At 35.9% G+C, this 18,237-nt stretch overlaps 1 protein-coding gene across 1 annotated transcript; it reads right to left on the minus strand.

The window, feature by feature from the left end:
* Positions 1-738: 738 nt before the first annotated feature.
* Positions 739-14,484, minus strand: LOC144376167 (uncharacterized). Its single transcript, XM_078042852.1, has 3 exons — positions 6,216-14,484; positions 3,455-3,522; positions 739-1,765 (listed from the first exon to the last, which is right to left on the minus strand). Exons 1-3 carry the CDS (start codon positions 6,424-6,426, stop codon positions 1,568-1,570), a joined length of 477 nt encoding a protein of 158 aa, XP_077898978.1. The 5' UTR covers positions 6,427-14,484; the 3' UTR covers positions 739-1,567.
* Between the last annotated feature and the right edge of the window lie 3,753 nt (positions 14,485-18,237).

An 18,237-nucleotide genomic window follows, 5' to 3' on the forward strand; every position in this document is an offset into this window, starting at 1 on the left:
TTGCTGAGACTGGCTTTGAACTTGCTTTCCTTCTATCTCAGCCTCCCAAACCACTAGGATTACAGTCATGTGCCACAGTGCCCGGCTTAGTTGGATCTTTTATGTGGGGGTCTCTCACAAGTTTCCAAGTGAGGCCTGGGTCTCATCTGAAGCTTCACTGAGAATTTCATGTGGTTGTTGGCAACACTCACTGCCTTGCAGGTTTGGCAGCCGGAGGCTGCCCTCAGTTTTTTGTCACATGGACCTCTCCACATGGCAGCTTACCTCATCAAAGCCATCAAGAGAGAAAGTCAACCGAGAGAGTCTACTGCCAAGATGGTCATTACAATTTTACGTAATCATAGAAAAGACAGGTCCTCATCACCATTCTGATAATATCTGGCTATAATCAAGTCAGAGGTCCTGCTCATGTTCATTGGGCAGGGATTACACAAGGTGTGAATACCAGAAGGTGAGGATAACCAGGACCTCCTGAGAGCCTTCATAAGATTTCTAAAGATACAAAGATGAAAAGGTGACTCAAGGAAAATCTGTCCTTAGAGAAGGAGAAAGGGTTTTATTAACCCTTTATGCACAAAGTATATAGAGAAAACATGAATAATCTCTCTTTTTCCCTTCCAAACTCCTCAGTATCCTGCTCCCCCCAGGAATTAGTATTAGCCAATAATATTTGTTGAGTTGGTAGCCTTCCTTAAATTCTCTATGCTTGTACATCATATTAGATACATTGAATTTAAATGTATTTAATAGTGTTTTATTTACAGAAGAGTTTAGATCATCAGTCACATTATTTTTAAAGATTTTTATCTTTTCTACTTGAAATAATTTCAAACTTACAAAAATGTGAAATTAGCACAGAGTTCCCTTCTACCCTTCACATAGTTTTTTTAAACATCAGCATATTATTTAACCATAGTGTTAGACCAGGATGCAAGAAAAGACCACTGACTCCAATTAAAATCAAATTAAAGCAAGCTTATTATTTCAACCGGCCGGACTGCCTTTTCCTCCCAAAACGGTGGGAACAAGACAGCAGCCCCACCTTTCCTACAGCCCAGCTTTATAGCCCAGAAAGTTACACAAAGGAGGGGTTACAGATTACAGAACTCTGACAAGCAACACACTAATGGTAGTTTACATTTTTTGCTGGCCCCAACATCAGAATTTATGAGGACCATCAGAGCCTCAGAGGGTCGTTGTCTGGCCAGGGAAGGCCAATATTTATGAGGTGTCACTAAAGTTTCAGAGAGGGCTGCTATCTGGTCAGAGAGCCAGGCATGGGTGAGTTCAAGGCACGGGCAGGCATTCCAAGCAGGTTCAGAATTTGCAGTAATTTATAGTAAAGCCGAAATTAGCTTTTCATGGCTTTGTGGCAAGATGGCTCCCAATTTAATAAAAGATCAGATTGGGTCTATCATTCCCCCCTTTTCTTATGTGTCCCTTTCAAATCTTTGATAGGGTAGGGGAAGAGCACTGAGGGAATTTTAATCCCTCAGGTAATAGTCTCTAAATTTTTAGAACTCACCCCAAACCGGTCTCCCTGATTTTACCTGACTTAATTAATTACTTATATTGATAATATATTTATTTTTGGCTCCATTGTTGTAAGAAGACAGGCGTCACTCATTTTGGCTTCTTCTGAGCTGAGAGAGGGTGACGTGAGGGGGCACGGCGTGAGGGACATGAGTTGCCTTTTAGAAGTCAGTTCGGTTTGAAGTCTGGTTAGGGAAGAACAGGTTGTAAAGTCATCTGGGGATGGGTGCTTCTATGAGAGAAACAAAAACCATGAGTACTGAGTAAATGTTGCAGCAGCTGGAACGTGTCACTGTATAGAAGTTTCCTCACCAGGCTTTAACATTCCCAGTTATCAGGACTGTAAGCATAACATTTAACTTTTAGGGTTACAGATGTCCTTCCCCATAAGATACAGTTGAATAATTTAATGTCATCTGATCTTGTAAAATTTTTTTACTAGTATGAGCTCTGTGTCTAATAGAGAAACCTTTAATTCTGTTACTCAGGGCTGGATAATCACACTAGCAAACACGAAGCCTACCTGTGTAGGTTAGGAATAACTGTAGGCCTTAAACTAAAAACTTCTGTCTCTGGCAGCTCCTCTTGATAGTCTCTTTTTATAGTTATCAGGAATTTCTGTCTGAGAATCCTTCTTTGTAGCCTCCAGTCTTACTTATTTTGGGAGGCTAACATAAAGTGTATACCTTAAATAATAATAATTATTATTATCATCATTATTATTATTTAAAATGCCCAGGAATGGCTGTATTTTGGTTTTAACTGTATTTGCTAAGTGTTTAAGATGAAGCAGTCAAACTGACTTTTGTTTCTATCTATTGTTAACAGCTGAGCTTTTATGGGAGTCATTCCTGGGGAAACTTCTCAGTTCTGCTAGTGCCATTTGCGCTAGGATGGGTCTAGGTCTTGCTTGACCATGTGGCTTCCCTTGGAAGCACCAGGGATGTCTCCCTTCTCTGATGACTCTCCTCTTCATAGCAAATGCACTGATTGGCTTTCTGTTCTCCAGTGGTCTCATTAGTCTCCCTGATCGGGAGGTTATGTGGCCCAGAGTTGCAAAGCTCTTTAGAGAAGTCCCCTGTTCCCTGGATTCAGACTGACTCAGAGGGCAAGAGCCGAATATTGGTTTTTCTGGCCCTTTTAATTTAACTTTAATTTTAAAACTTAATCTTAAACATCCAGCAAATAAATTTTAACAGCCTTATATTAAGAGTACTGGGCTTTAATGTCTATAACTTTATAATTATTTATCTTTTTATTAATTGAGATCTGTATTATCCTATCTGTCTTGTAGGTGATGGCTTATTATCTCAAACTAACCCATGTTGTGTTCTTAAAGCAACATTTCTGTAAAACACTAACAGGGAATCTTTAGATCACTTATAAGGAAATTACAAAATAAAATTAACAAGAGTAAAAACACTTAGTTCGTGTAACAGCTACCCTGAATTTTTGGCTGAGTTATACATTATATCCCCTGTTTGAGATCCTAGTAATCTTGACAGAAAAAAACAACAAAAAACCAAATTTTTGAACATAACTTTAAATGAACTAAAATCTGGCCTACTGTTTTCATAGTCATTCTCACATGTAGTAAGATGGGACACAGAGCCTCATCTCAGGTAAGGCAGGGCTCTTTATAAATCTTAAGTGTTTTAGTTCTAAAGCTGATCTTTGTATTTTTAAATATCATTTTACAAAGTTTACATAAATTGTTTGAGGTCACATGAACATTAGCTAACACCATATGATATCACATTTAAAACATGAATTAAAGAAAGGCTGAAAGTTTTTAACCTTTACATAGATTAGGCTCTCATTAACTTAAAAATACATTTAAATTGTTTCCCAATGTAACAAGTAACAAAACTTTACATATCTTACTGATAACAGGTAAATAAATCCCCAATATATTTTTCACCATACAACTTCCGAACACCAGCTTGATATAATGCTCTTTCAAAGTTTCTACCTTACAGACTTGTATACCTGAAAGATATGAGCACATTAATAGCATCACAATTACATTGATGTTTCTACATTAACCAAGTTTAGCTTTTAAAGAAATGGCAGTACAGTGCTCTAAAATAACAGTTCTTATTTAACCAGTTGTTTAATTTTTATGGTTGCTTACTCTAGAAAAAAGTAAAACTTAATAAACACAATGTTATGGGTAAACTTATGTTTTAAGAAATTTTTGTCTCTTTAACACATGACTGATTTTTACAATCTTATACAGACTTTAGTACAAACTTATACAGACCTTAGTAAATCAATCAAATGTCTAACAAAAGTACTCATGAATGAGTAATCCCATATCAAATTTACTTTACTTATTTATCAAAATATTAGACAAATGTATTGAACAGTGTAAACCATTTTTTTGTTGAAGGAAAAGTCCTAGAACCAAGGCATATTAGATATTTTATAGACATTAATATTTTATGAGTTTTTTTGAACACCTAGAAAAACTTGTAAGTTAAATTTAAAGACATTTATTTTTATCTGTTTATCCAATTTAAATTGAACCATTTAAATCACATGAATTAAAGATCTTTGGATTCATTTTTTTAATTTGTTTTTATGAGCGCTCCTTATATATGTTAATTTGTATATCATATATATGATATACGGACATATGTATATATAGACATACAACACATAACAAAAGTGTGCACACATAACAATAGTAAAGGCCTTAGTAACTTTTCGCAGGTGAAATCTCCATTGCAATGTTTCAAAAACTCCACAGTTGGTCAAAGATAGGACTGATCAGAAAAACATTAACCTAGGTCTGTAGGGTCAAAATCATGAGCTCAAAAAAATACAGAATCTAAGGAAAAAAAGAGTCCTAGTAAAAATGACTGGCCAGTAATTAGTAAATACCATACAATTTACTTTTTTTTTTTCCTTAGGTCTCAGATCAGTCTCCTACTGAGCTTGCAGGCTTCTTTCATTTGCATTTCAACATAAGTCCTGGCTGAGGTCTGGAAGGAGCAGGGAAAAACTGCTCTTCTGAGCAGACACCTCAGGCCTAAGGCATTTTAACTATAAGTCATAATTTTCAGGTTCGAATGTTGAAAATTATTATACAAGTTTAAGATACAATTCACAAAGTTTTATATCTTTACATCTTGTTTTGTCAACAGATACCATACTATGATTTACTATCCTTGTCCAAATTAATGCACTGGTACACACAGTAACATTTTCCCAGGCTACCCAATTCAAAATTGGTGAAAAAAAGACTGAATGATTGGGAAGTTACTTGCCAACTTGGAAGTAGAGTTCTTTAGTTTTCCATCCTAAGTATTTAAGTTCTCTGGCATGAATTATCTGAAATCATAAACTAAACAATTACCTAAACCCAACTTTTAACTGCAGTATTGTGCAATGCATCAAAAAACCCATTCAGATACCAAATTGTTACAATAAAACATCATCTTTTAGACACACATTCAGCCAAGATCATTCCCAAGAAACAATTTATAATATCAACAACACTATTGCACATGTCTTAAAGGGTCAGAAACAAAGACACAGGACCGACAGAGAGGAGCTCCAGACTATGGCTGACAGACAGAAATCTTTTAAAACAGAGCAGATAAGAGAAAAATCTCCTACACCAGTGGCATCATAGATGTCCCCACAAGGGAACCAGATGTTTTCACAGAGGGGCAACCTGAAATATAAAATCAAGGGTCTCCATGGCGACTTTACTGCATTAAGTGTCTCCTTTTCATTTTTCTCTTTTCAAGAAGATAGAGGTGGCATAATCCTTACAGTGCAGGGAAAGAAGGAGGGAATCCCCGAAGCAACAGGGCTTCGGCAGCTGCTGGGAGTCCCTCAGTCCCTCCTTTTACTTACAGGATTCTACCCCAAGCACACTCCATCTCCTAACATTTCAGCAGTCAGCTCTCAAAAAGTTCCGGGGGCGGGGGGTATCAAAATTTGTAACTGAAAGTTGGTTCCTGACCTTAGAGCCAATTAATGCCAATTTAATAATGAGGACAGGGTTTTGAGAAAAAGAAAAAGGGAGTTTTATTGCTGTGCTAACAAAGGAGAAACACGGGGGACTCTGCCCAAAGGTTGTGACTCTCTTGATCTGGAGGGACAAGGGGTTTTAAAGGAGTCTCACTTGTTAACCTGGGAGATACTCAGTTCTTAGGTCCCCAGCAGGCATTGCCCTCTGCACTGGAGGTGCTTCAAGCAGCCAGCCAGGGGCTTCTCTCCTCCTGCTTAACAAAGGGGGGTAAAGTTCATCACAGTTCCTTAAAACACAGTCCAAAGGGGTGTCAGGCTGACTTGCTTTATTACCCATTTTCACGTCCAATATCCTTAAGTTTTTACCACTGAAATCACACAACAAAACACACAAAAACAAACAAAAAAAAAAACATATAGAACACAGAACAAAAACAAGAAAACAGAAACCCGGCGCCGAAACAGAAAAACAGAGGAGCAATGCAACGTCTTGCCAAAGCTCCGGGGTAGGAGCGCGTGCGTGCCCGTCGGCACCTCTCTACCCTTCCAGAGGAATTCCTTACAGAACAGAACAGAAGACAGAACGATTTCTCGTACTGTCCGGACAGGAGTATATGTGTGCCTCGCCAGGCCACCTCTCTGTCATCAGAAGAGATCTCCCTTAACCGGATACCAGATGTTATAAAGGCGCCACTTACCTATGGAGGCCTCCTCCACCAGGTGCTTGCTAATAGTTTTAGTGCGGCAGTTCACTGCAGGGTTCCGGGACCGAAGGCTCACTCCAAGGCCTTGGAACGTCTCAAGTTGCGCACCCCCTAGAGTGGCTCTCCAGCCTAGAGCCCTGGAGCGAAGGCCTGCTTCAGAATTTCCAGCAGTCTCTTGTCTTGTGGTCTGGTCGGGCAGGGTCATCTCGCTGGGGAACTCCAAAATGTTAGACCAGGACGCAAGAAAAGACCACTGACTCCAATTAAAATCAAATTAAAGCAAGCTTATTATTTCGACCGGCCGGACTGCCTTTTCCTCCCAAAACGGTGGGAATAAGACAGCAGCCCCACCTTTCCTACAGCCCAGCTTTATAGCCCAGAAAGTTACACAAAGGGGGGGTTACAGATAACAGAACTCTGACAAGCATCACACTAATGGTAGTTTACATTTTTTGCTGGCCCCAACATCAGAATTTATGAGGACCATCAGAGCCTCAGAGGGTCATTGTCTGACCAGGGAAGGCCAATATTTATGAGGTGTCACTAAAGTTTCAGAGAGGGCTGCTATCTGGTCAGAGAGCCAGGCATGGGTGAGTTCAAGGCACGGGCAGGCATTCCAAGCAGGTTCAGAATTTGCAGTAATTTATAGTAAAGCCGAAATTAGCTTTTCATGGCTTTGTGGCAAGATGGCTCCCAATTTAATAAAAGATCAGGTTGGGTCTATCACATAGAACAATGCTCAAGATCAGAAAAATAATGTTGACACAGTTTTGTTAATGAATATACAAATCTTATTCACATTTTTTTTTCAGTTGTCTTACTAATGCCCTTTTTCTGGTCTAAGAATCAATCTAGGATCATACATCACAATGCATGTCATTTCCTGCCTACTAAGTCTTCTCCAGTCTGAGGCAGTTTCATAGTTTTGATAGTCTTGAAGAGTTCCATCTATTTATTGTTTATATCATGTCCTTCATTTTGGGTCTGCCTGATATTTCAAAATTCAAGTTAGGTTATGGAAAAAGACCACCAAACACAACAACAATAACCTAGAAATGATACTGTTTCCAAGGCATCCAATTAGAAGGCTTATAATGACACTATGTCTCATTATTGATCATAATTACTTAAAGTGGTGTCTTGTCAGAGTTCTCTGTAGAACTATTATTTTTCCTTTTGTAATAAATCATATATTTTGAGAACTTTGTAATGGACTTTATCTTATGCTCTGAAACTATATAAAAATGTTATCACCATGATTTAAGACCCTAATGTAGTATCCAATGATAACATTTGACTAAAGCAATTTTTACCATGATATTTTTCAAATGTTAATGACATAGTTCCTTAATTCTATACTTAGATTTCTACTGTAATAAATATTTTCTCAACTGAAAGCATTTCTTTAAAATCTGGGACAAGACAAGGATGTCCACTCTCACCACTCCCATTCAATATATTACTAGAAATTGTAGCCAGAACAACTGGGCGAGAGAAGGAAATACAGTGGATAAGTATAGGAAAGGAAGATGCCAGAGTCATTATCACTCTTTGTAGGTGATATATACCTATAAGTTTAAAAAAAAAAAACTCCTCCAAAAGATGGCTAGAGCTAATAAACAAATTTGCCAAAGTAGCAGTTTACAAAATCAACATTAAAAAAATCAGTAGCTTTCCTATATACCAACAATAAAATGGCTGAGAAAAAAATCAGGAAAATAATTTCTTTCCAAAACAAAAAAAAATGTAGGAATAAATCTAACCAAGGAGGGGAAAGTATTCTACAGTAAAAACCATAGAATATTGAAGAAAAAAAATTGAAGAAAACCTCAGAAGATGGAAAGATGTTCAAGGCAAGGCAGAATTAATGTTGTTAAAATGACCATACTATCAAAAGCAAATTTTGGATTCAATGCAATCCCAATCAAAATACCAATGACATTCTTTACAGAACTGGGGTGGGGTTGGGGGGCACTCCTAAAATTCATTTGGAAGACAAAAAGACCCAGAATAGCCATAGCAATTCTAAGTCAAAAAAAAAAAAAAAAAAAAAAAAAAGCAATGCTGGAGGCCCTCACAATACCTGACTTCAACTTATACTACAGAGCCTCAGTAACAAAAACTTCATGGTACTGGCATAAAAAACAGACATATGGACCAATGGTACAGAATAGAAGACACAAACCAAACCCACACAGATAGAGCCATCTGATCCTTGACAAAGGTGCCAAAAACATAGGAGAAAAGATAGCCTTTTTAACAAGCGGTGCTAGGACAACTGGTTATCCATGTATAGAAGAATAAAACTAGACTCTGTCTCTCATCCTGCACAAAAATCAACTCAAAATGGATCAAAGACCTTGGAAGTATATCAGACACTCAGCAACTCCTAGAAGAAAACAAAGTGTCCACTCTATAGCTTTTAAGCACAGGCAACAACTTTCTCAGTAGGAACTCTAAAACTTAAAAAATAATGCTAAGAGTTAATAAAAAAGATATTATCAAATTAAAAAGTTTCTGCATATCAAAGGAAACAATTACAAATGTGAAAAGAGAACCCACAGAATGGGAGAAAGTTTTTGCTACCTACTCTTCTCAGAGGATTAAATATTTAAAATATATAAAGAGCTCAAAAAAATTTACATCAAAATCAAATAATCCAATTAATAAATGGGCAAATGAATTAAACAGATACTTCTCAAAAAAGGAAATATAAATGGCCAACAAATATGAAAATTTTTCATTATCATTACCAAGTAGGGAAATGCAAATCAAAAAACTACACTGAGTTTTCATTTCACACCAGTCAGAATGGCAGTCATTGAGAATATAAACACTAATAAATGCTGGAGAGGATATGAAGGAAAATGAACAATTTCAAACTGATAGTGGGACTGTAAATTAGTACAGCTACTGTGGAAATCAGCATAGAGGCTCCTCAAAAGACTCGGCATGAAACCATCACATGACCTAGCTATACCACTCCTTGGTATATATATCCTGAAGAAGTAAAGTTATCTTATTATAGTGATACACACATACCTATGATAATAGCAGCACAATTCACAATAGCCAAACTATGGGATCAGCCTAGGTATCCATCAGTGGATGAATAGATAAAGAAAATGTGGTATACATACACAATGGAGCTTTATTCAGCCATAAAGAAAAATGAAATAATGGCATTTGCAGGAAGATGGATGGAACTAGAGGCTATCATGTTAAGAAAAATAAGTCAAACTCAGAAGGTCATAGATTGTATGTATTCTCTCATATATAGAAGCAAAAATTTAAAAAAGTTGGGGGGAAGATCTCATGAAAATCAAAGGAACATCATTAGGTGGAGGCAGAAAGTGAGCAAGAAGTGCTGGGGAATGATATTGGCCAAATTATATGGTTATATTGTGCGCATGTACAAATATGCTACAATAAATTCCATCATTATGTTTAACTATGGTGCATCAATAAGAAATGTGTGTAAAAAATTAATAGCCTACAAAATTAAAGAACAATAACAAAATTGGAACATTTAAAGTAATGTCAATAATTTTTATAAATCAAAACAATTGAGAACATATTATTGACATAAGAATGAAGAAAAATACTTTTGGTACAGAATTCAAAGTCTAGAAACTGGTTTACATGTACAGAAATACCTGATGTATGACAACAGTTTTCCTTTACCACTGAGCTACATCCCCAGTTTAGCTCCCAATGCTATACTTTTTACTCCTCAGAATCTCCCTAAATTAATGAGCCTGGTTTCAAGCTTGCCATCCTCCGGCCTCAGCCTTCTGAGTAACTGGGATTTACAGGCAAGGACCACAGTGACTGGCAGATTTCTTAGTATCCAAATCTCTCTAGGAGAAAGATAATCCAATGGAAGAAAAACCACAGAGACAATTCTCAGATGAGGAAATGTGCATGTCAACCATGTTGGAAATCAAGAAAATGCCAAGTAAACAACAAATAATAGTGAAACAATTTTATCAAAGTACAGCACAGAAGTGCAAGCCAGGAATACATGAGAAATGATCCTATTCCTTTCCTGTGTGAGAATTGCTATAATCTTTGTGGGACAGAATCTGGCAGCACCTAAGGACGCAAAACAAACACTTTGATCTACTAATCACATATGGGTGGATCTATCCCTCAAAACACACAGTTCCAATATATTAGGATTCATGTGCCATGAGTTTTATCCCAGTCTCAGAATCCACATAGTAAATGTTTGACTATGAAGTGTACTCCTTAAAACCAATGTAGGGATGTAAGCTAATAATATAGAAAATGCATTTTGCAAATTTTAGTGATCAATATTAAAACACATGGCAATCTGGAAACCCTGTGGGATTTCCAACAGAGTGTCTCTTTTCTACCCTGACTCCTAATTGTCCTCTGAATCTGTGTCCTCACAGGCCAACACTCCAAGGAATTAACAAGGGAACAACCACATAAGAGAGAAATCCTGCTTCCTCAGTTCAGAATAGGCACCCTGGAGGGCTGCTCCTGGAACTCTGACTGCCAGTCTGTTGCTGTTTCTCTTGAGTACTAATTACTCCCAGAAAGTTCAGAGTGGGGACAAGAAAAGTTATGTCCTGGAGGAAGAGACAGCCCTGATTGTATCTGCAGGAGTCCCAAAGCTGGTCATTAGTTGCCTATCTCTGCTGGCTTTGTTATCTCAAGGAGGCTTGTCTGCCAGTAGGAGCTTGGGGAACTTGGAGGCTCTGGGGTGCTTCAGGAACTTGTAGCCACAGAGGACTGTAGGAGCCTTTGTTAAATATCATCTAGTAGAAAAAGAATGGATGGGTTTGGGGAATTAAATATAAAAGAAAAGCTGGAGTAATCATGTGCCAAGTGAAACAGAGGTTGTAGAGGATACTTTCCTTAGAGACTCATACCTTTATGCTAATGATGCCAAAGTTGGTGAGCAGGCTTTTTAATTTTATTTTATTTTAATTCTAATTAGGTATATATGACAGCAGAATGCATTTTGATGCACTGTATATAATTGAAGAGCAGCTTTTATTTCTCTGGTTGTACATGATGTAACGTTGCACCATATGCAGTCATATATGTACCCCTTCCAGGTCAGTATTCTTACCTTGATTAATGGGGAAGACATATGGATTTCATAGGATTTCCTCTCCACCACCCTAACCTAACATGAATTCTTATTCCATATCCTACCCCCTTCACCATTACCTCACTGACTAATATATAAAAAATGTATTTGGAAGTTAAATACCAATAATTAGGGCAGCATATTCTTTTCAGAAAATAAGATGCAAAGAAAGTCCTAAGTTAGTGTGATGAGTGAGTTAGCTAGTACTTAGCCAAGGTTAATTCTATCAGAACCTGTGTCTATCCAGAGAGGCAGGAAGACATAGGGAATGATCAGACGACATGAAGACACCATTCCATATCTTGCCTGTTATGTCACAAGTGATTCCACCTTCAAAATACCTCTCTTGTGTAAAGTGGCCTAAAACTGCAGAGGGCTTAGCACCGTTGAAATAAAAACTGTGCTAGTAAGAGTCTGTGGTATGACTTTGTCATCTGGCTAAATAAAGTCATCATAACTTGATAAAACAGCAAAATAGGCTTCAAAGAAACTCTAAAATACTAAAAAATTTAGCATGTAGTAAATGTAGCTTTAATAACTTCTTGTGTTTGAATAACTAATAATTTACAAAAAAATAGTAACATAATATCATAAAATAAATTCTAGTTGGATTAAAGAATAAAATACAACCAAGGAAACCGAAGGAAAAATAGGGAGTATTTAACTCATATCTTTTTTGTGTTTTTATTCTTTTTTAAAATTTGTATTAATTAGTTACACATGACAGTAGAATGCATCTTGACATATCATACATAAATGGGGTATTATTTTTCTCAGTCTTCTGGTTGTACATAATGTATACTCACACAGGTCATTTAATCATATATGGACATAGGGCAATAATGTCACATTCATTCTTCTATTATTCCTACCCCCATACTCCCTCAATTCCCTTCACTCCCTTCTGTCTAATCCAAAGTACCTGTATTTTTCCCTAGCACCCCATCTTATTGAGAATTAGTATTTTAATATCAGAGAAAAAAATTCTGCCTTTGGTTTTGGGGTGGGCTTAGTTCATTCAGCATGATACTCTTCAGTTCCATCCTGTTATGCACAAATGCCAGAATTTCATTCTTCTTTAAGGCTGGATAATATTCCATTGTGTACATAAACTACATATTCTTTATCCATTCATCTGGTGAAGGACGCCTAGGTTGGTTCCATAGTTTAGCTATTATGAATTGAGCTGCTAAAAATATTGATGTGGCTGTGTCACTGTAGTATGCTGATTTTAAGTCCTCTGGGTATAGACCAAGGAGTGAGGTAGGATTACCAATCTATAGTCCCTCCAGCAATGCTGAATGTACCTCTTTCCCCACATCCTCACCAACACTTATTGTTGCTTGTACTCTTGATAACTGCCATTCTGACTGGAGTGAGATGAAATCTTACACTAGTTTTGATTTGCATTTCTATAATTGCTAGAGATGTTGAACATTTTTTCATATATTTGTTGATTGATTATGTATCTTCTTCTGAGAAGTATCTGTTCAGTTCCTGGCCCATTTATTGATTGGGTTATTTGTTTTTCTGGTGTTAAGTTTTTTGAGTGCTGGAAATCAGTGCTCTGTCTTCTGTGTGTGTGCTAAAGACTTTCTCCCATTCTGTAGGCTCTCCTTTCACATTATTGTTTATTTTGCTGAGAAACAGCTTTTTAGTTAAAATCCATCCCATTTATTGATTATTGATTTTATTTCTCAGGCTTTAAGAGTTTTGTTAGCAAGTCAGTTCCTATCTAACATGGTGAAGATTTGGGCCTATTTTTTTTTCTATTAGGTGTAGGGTCTCTGGTCTAATTTCTAGGTCCATGATCCACCTTGAGTTGAGTTTTATGCATGGTGACAGGTAGGGGTTTAGTTTCATTTTGCTGCTTATGGATTTCCAGTTTTCCCAGCACCATTTGTTGAAGAGGCTATCCGTTCTCCAATGTATGTTTTTGGCACCTTTGTCTAGTACAAGATAATTGTATTTATGTTGTTTTATCTGTGTCTTCTATTCTGTACCTTGGTCTACAAGTCTATTTTGGTGCCAGTACCATGCTGTTTTTGTTCTATAGCTCCGTAGTATAGTTTAAGGTCTGATATTGTGGTGTTTCCTTCTTCTCTTTTCTTGCTCAAGATTCCTTTGGCTATTCTGAGTCTCTTATTTTTCCAAATGAATTTCATGATTGCTTTTTCTATTTTTATGAAGAATTTCAATGGGATTTTAATAATAAATGCATTAAATCTGTATAATGCTTTTGGTAGTATGGCCATTTTGACAATATTAATTCTGCCTATCCAAAACATGGGAGGTCTTTCCATCTTCTAAATCTTAAATTTCTTTATTTAGTGTTCTGTAGTTTTCATTGTATAGGTCTTTCACCTCTTTTTTTTTTTTTTTTAGATTGATTCCCAAGTATTCCATTTTGTTTTTGAGGCTATTGTGAATGGGATAGTTTTCCTAATTTCTGTTTCAGTGGATTCATCACTGATGTATAGGAATGTGTTTGATTTATAGTTGTTGATTTTATATCCTGTTACTTTTCGGAATTTATTTATTAGTTATAAGTTTTTTTGGTGGAATCTTTGGGATCTCCTAAATATAGAATCATGTTTTCCCAAATAGTGATAGTTTGAGCTCTTCTTTTCCTATTCATATCCCTTTAATTCTTTCTTTTAATTGCTCTGGCTAGAGTTTCCAGGACAATGCTAAATAGAAGTGGTAAAAGAGGGCATACTTTTCTTGTTACAATATTTAGATGGAATGCTTTCAATTTTTCCCCATTTAGAATGATGTTGGCTTTGGGTTTAACATATATAGCTTTTACAGTGTTGAGGCATGTTTCTACTATCCCTAGTTTTTTTAGTATTTTGAACGTGAATGTGTGGTATTTTTGTCAAATGCTTTTTCTGCATCTATTGAGATGATCACATGATTCTTGTCTTTAAGTCTATTGATTTAACTCATACCTTAATAGTAAAACCTAGCTCAAAAGTAAAAAAGAAAAAGAGAGAGGAAGAAAGAAGAGGATGAAAAAGAAGGGTGGAGACATAAATGAGATATCATATTTAATAATTACATAACATTTTAAACTTCTGTACACTGAAAAATTCTGGAATACATGGGAGAAATTATTCATTTCTTTATATGCAAAAATTCATCTAAATCAATAAGTAACCTATAAGCAATCTAAAAGAAATGCAGTCAAAATAAAAGAATAGAAAATAATAAAGGAAGAATTTTGCAATGATGGTAAATGTATGAAAAGCAAATTCATTACCGATTACTTAGAAGAGAATGACTAGATGTTGCCTATAAAATATCAAAAGCCAAACAGTGCATTAATATTCAGCACTCATGAGGGTAAAGACAATAACTCCCATAAGGAATTACTGGAAAATAGAGTAGAAATGACCTCATGCTTCTCCTGCCTCTGGAGAAACAGAGAACATTTGCTAACTGAAGAGCAACTTGCTTCTAAGAGGAAGGTAATAGAAGGTCTTGGAATGTATTTGTTCAGTTTTTCTTGGAAAATTCACCAATTACACATGCCATCCCTTGCCCACACCTCCTTCAGAGAGGAGTAAATGAGACTAGAAGAAGACTGGGGTGATACAGTGGGAAATGCCATCTCTGCATGAAAAGAAGCATCTAGAATTGGGGAGAAGTACCCCACTCCAATAACAAACAGTCCATTGTTTCTTCCCCACCTCTGTTTACTCATATTAATTTTCTCTTGCTGAATGAAAAGTATCACAAATTAAAAAACAAATTAAAACAGCACCCAATTATTATCTCACAGCTTCTGTTGGTCAAGAATCTGGGCATGGCTCTGGTTCTCATCTGGAGATTCAAATGGTGATAAATCCTCTTTCAAGGTCACTTTTATTATTAGCATAATTCAATACACAGAGTCCCAGTTTCTTAATGGTTATTGGTGGAAGCCACCCTAAGGTCTTAGAGGCTGCCTACAGTTCCTTCACATCTGACCTTCTTCATTGGCCCTGTCATAACATACAGCTTCTTTTCAAAGCCAGCATGAAATAAAGAAAATGAAATATTGAAAGAGCTTTGTATGAAATAATGTAATCATGAAATCAGTGTCCTATCATCTTTGCCATATTATATTGGTCAGAAGCAAGTCAGAGGTCTTACCTATTCAAGGTCTGAAAATAAGGAGGTGAAGAACATGGGAACCCTCTCAGACTTTGTCCACCACACTACTACATAAAAGGGACAACATTTACCCCAGATAAAGAGATGTTCATTTTCCTTCCCTCTTCTTAACTCATCATTTTTATAATCTGTAATTTACAGCGCTCCAATTTCAAGTATCATATTTATACATTCATCAAAATTATTAGGACCAGGGATGTGGCTCAAGCAGTAGCGTGCTTGCTTGGCATGTGTGTGACCCAGGTTCAATCCTCAGCACCACATACAGCAAAGATGTTGTGTCTGCTGAAAACTAAAAAATAAATATTAAAATTAAAAAATATTATAAAATGTATTATATTCAAACCAAAACTAGCTTAAGAGGATGACAGGTTTATTAACTTACAAACACAAGAGATAAAAGAATGTCCCACTATAAGAAGGATCTCAAGAAAAACTAAAATTAGGACATCATATATTATCTGGACATTTTCTCTATTTCTTGTAAATGCATCTCTTTCTGTGGTAGCATTGTCACTTATTGTGATAAACCACTTTGAGCAGTGTTAAACATACTTACTAATAGAGTTTGAGTTTTACAACTTACAGCATCTGTAACTAGGAAGATATGGACCCATTTTCAACTCAATGTTAAAAATATTACATGAGAGGCTGGGGCTGTAGCTCAGTGGTAGAATGTTGCCTAACATGTGAGGCAATGGGTTCAATCCTCAGCATCACATAAAAATAAACAAATAAAATAAAGATATGCTGCCATCTACAGCTATAAAAAAATTAAAAATTACATGAGGGACTTTCATGTCCATGAACAATGGAATAACATAGGAGAGGAAAAAAAAGTAAGATCTTTATATGAGACCAACTTGAAACACCAGATAGTATATTTTGAAGCACTTGTTATCTATTACATCAAACAAGATTAGAAGCACTAATGTTTCACAGAGGGGGTTGTTATGCATTGATTAGATGAGGCCCTATAGTCACTTTTCCCCTGGAAGCATTTGTTAATTCTTAGCACAGATGAAAAAGATTAAGAATCTGGGCAATTTTTAGGCAGGGAAACATTACTAGAGAGCAGAGAAACCAGCAGAAATGATAGAAATTTTATGGAATGGAGAAATAACAATTAATCTTGAAACAAGGCTTTAATGAGAATGAAAGGGTAAAGGATTAAGTCAGACACAAGAACACTTTTCCTTTTAATATATCTGCTAAATTCTGAAGCTTCACAGGAAAAAAGTGAAAAAAATCTGAAAAGGAAGAAACTCATTTATTAAGTGTGACTAGAAGAAAAGGTAGTTCAAGGACCAACAGGGAAGGGTAGTCATAGTAGGCTCATAACTGAAATTACTGGAAGAACTGTCCGTAAGTCAATTAATTAAGTAGAAATAGATGAATCATTTCTAAAACTGATTAGAAACCACATTTCAGTCAGCACAGTTCCTGATCAGAACAAATCAAACATCCAAAATCCATCACTCTAGAAAAAAAAGAACTGTTTAATTAGAACCTCTCAAATTATTTTTATACAATATTCACACATTTCAAGATTCCCTAGGACCAAGTGTCCAAAAACCTAGAGAAAATTTAGACAATTTTTAAAAATTTAGACAATTTTTAAAAATCCATAGGTCATCAAATATTGGAGTTAGCATAAAAGGACTTTATAAAGTGGTCCATTTAAAAGAATTAACATGTTCCAGACATAAAGAAGATGGAGAAAACAAGAGGAGAATTTCCTAAGATAATTTGAATTTCATAAACAGATGGAAGTCCTAGAATAGAAAGATATGATATTTCTCTTTCACTGCTGTGACCAAAAAAACCCTCACAAGAACAATTTTGAAGTAAGAGTTTATTTGGTGGCTCATGGTTTCAGAGGTCTCAGTTGACTCCATCCCTTGGGACCTGATATGTGGTAGAACATCATGGCAGAAGTGTATATCAAAGAAAAGCAGCTGAGAACCTGACACCAAGAAGCAGAGAGTTCTCCTCTCACCAAAGATAAAATATACACCCCAAAGTCATGACCAGCCTCCTCTAGCCACATCCTACTTACCTACAGTTAATCCCCATAAGTGGATCAATGCTGATTATGTTAAAGTTCTCATAATCCTCTAAAATTTCTTGCATCATTTCACACATGAGCTTTTAAGGGACACCTAATCTAAACCATAAAATATTTAAAATTAATCATGGAGGTTTAATAGGCAGATTAGACACAACAGAAGAAATAATTTAGAAATGAAAGTAGATCAATAGAAAATATTTAAACTGAAGCACAGCAAGAAAAATAAGTGAAAAGAAAAGAAAATAGTATCAAAGAGTATATTAGGTGTACTTTAAAGAAATTTACATATGTAACTAGAAACATATAAGGACGCAAAATGAGGCAGAAATTCTTTCACAAATAATAGCCAAGAACTGATAAAAAACTATCAAACCACTACCAAGAACCTCTATAAATGACAGGTTAAATGCAGACAAAATCATATTGAAATATATTCTGGTAAACTTTATAAAAATCAAAAACAAACAAAAAATATTAAGAACAGCAAGAAAAAAAAATTAACTTCAAAGGAGCAAAAATAATACTGAAGTTAAATTCTCAATAGGAACTAGAAGGTAAATGACAATTGAAATTATATCTTTAAACTGGTGGAAAAAAATAACTATCAACTTAGAATTATATATTTTAAAAAGCTATATCCTTGAAAAATGAAGATATTTTCT

This window comes from Ictidomys tridecemlineatus, chromosome 1, assembly GCF_052094955.1.
Source record: "Ictidomys tridecemlineatus isolate mIctTri1 chromosome 1, mIctTri1.hap1, whole genome shotgun sequence".
NCBI classification, from domain to species: domain Eukaryota; kingdom Metazoa; phylum Chordata; class Mammalia; order Rodentia; family Sciuridae; genus Ictidomys; species Ictidomys tridecemlineatus.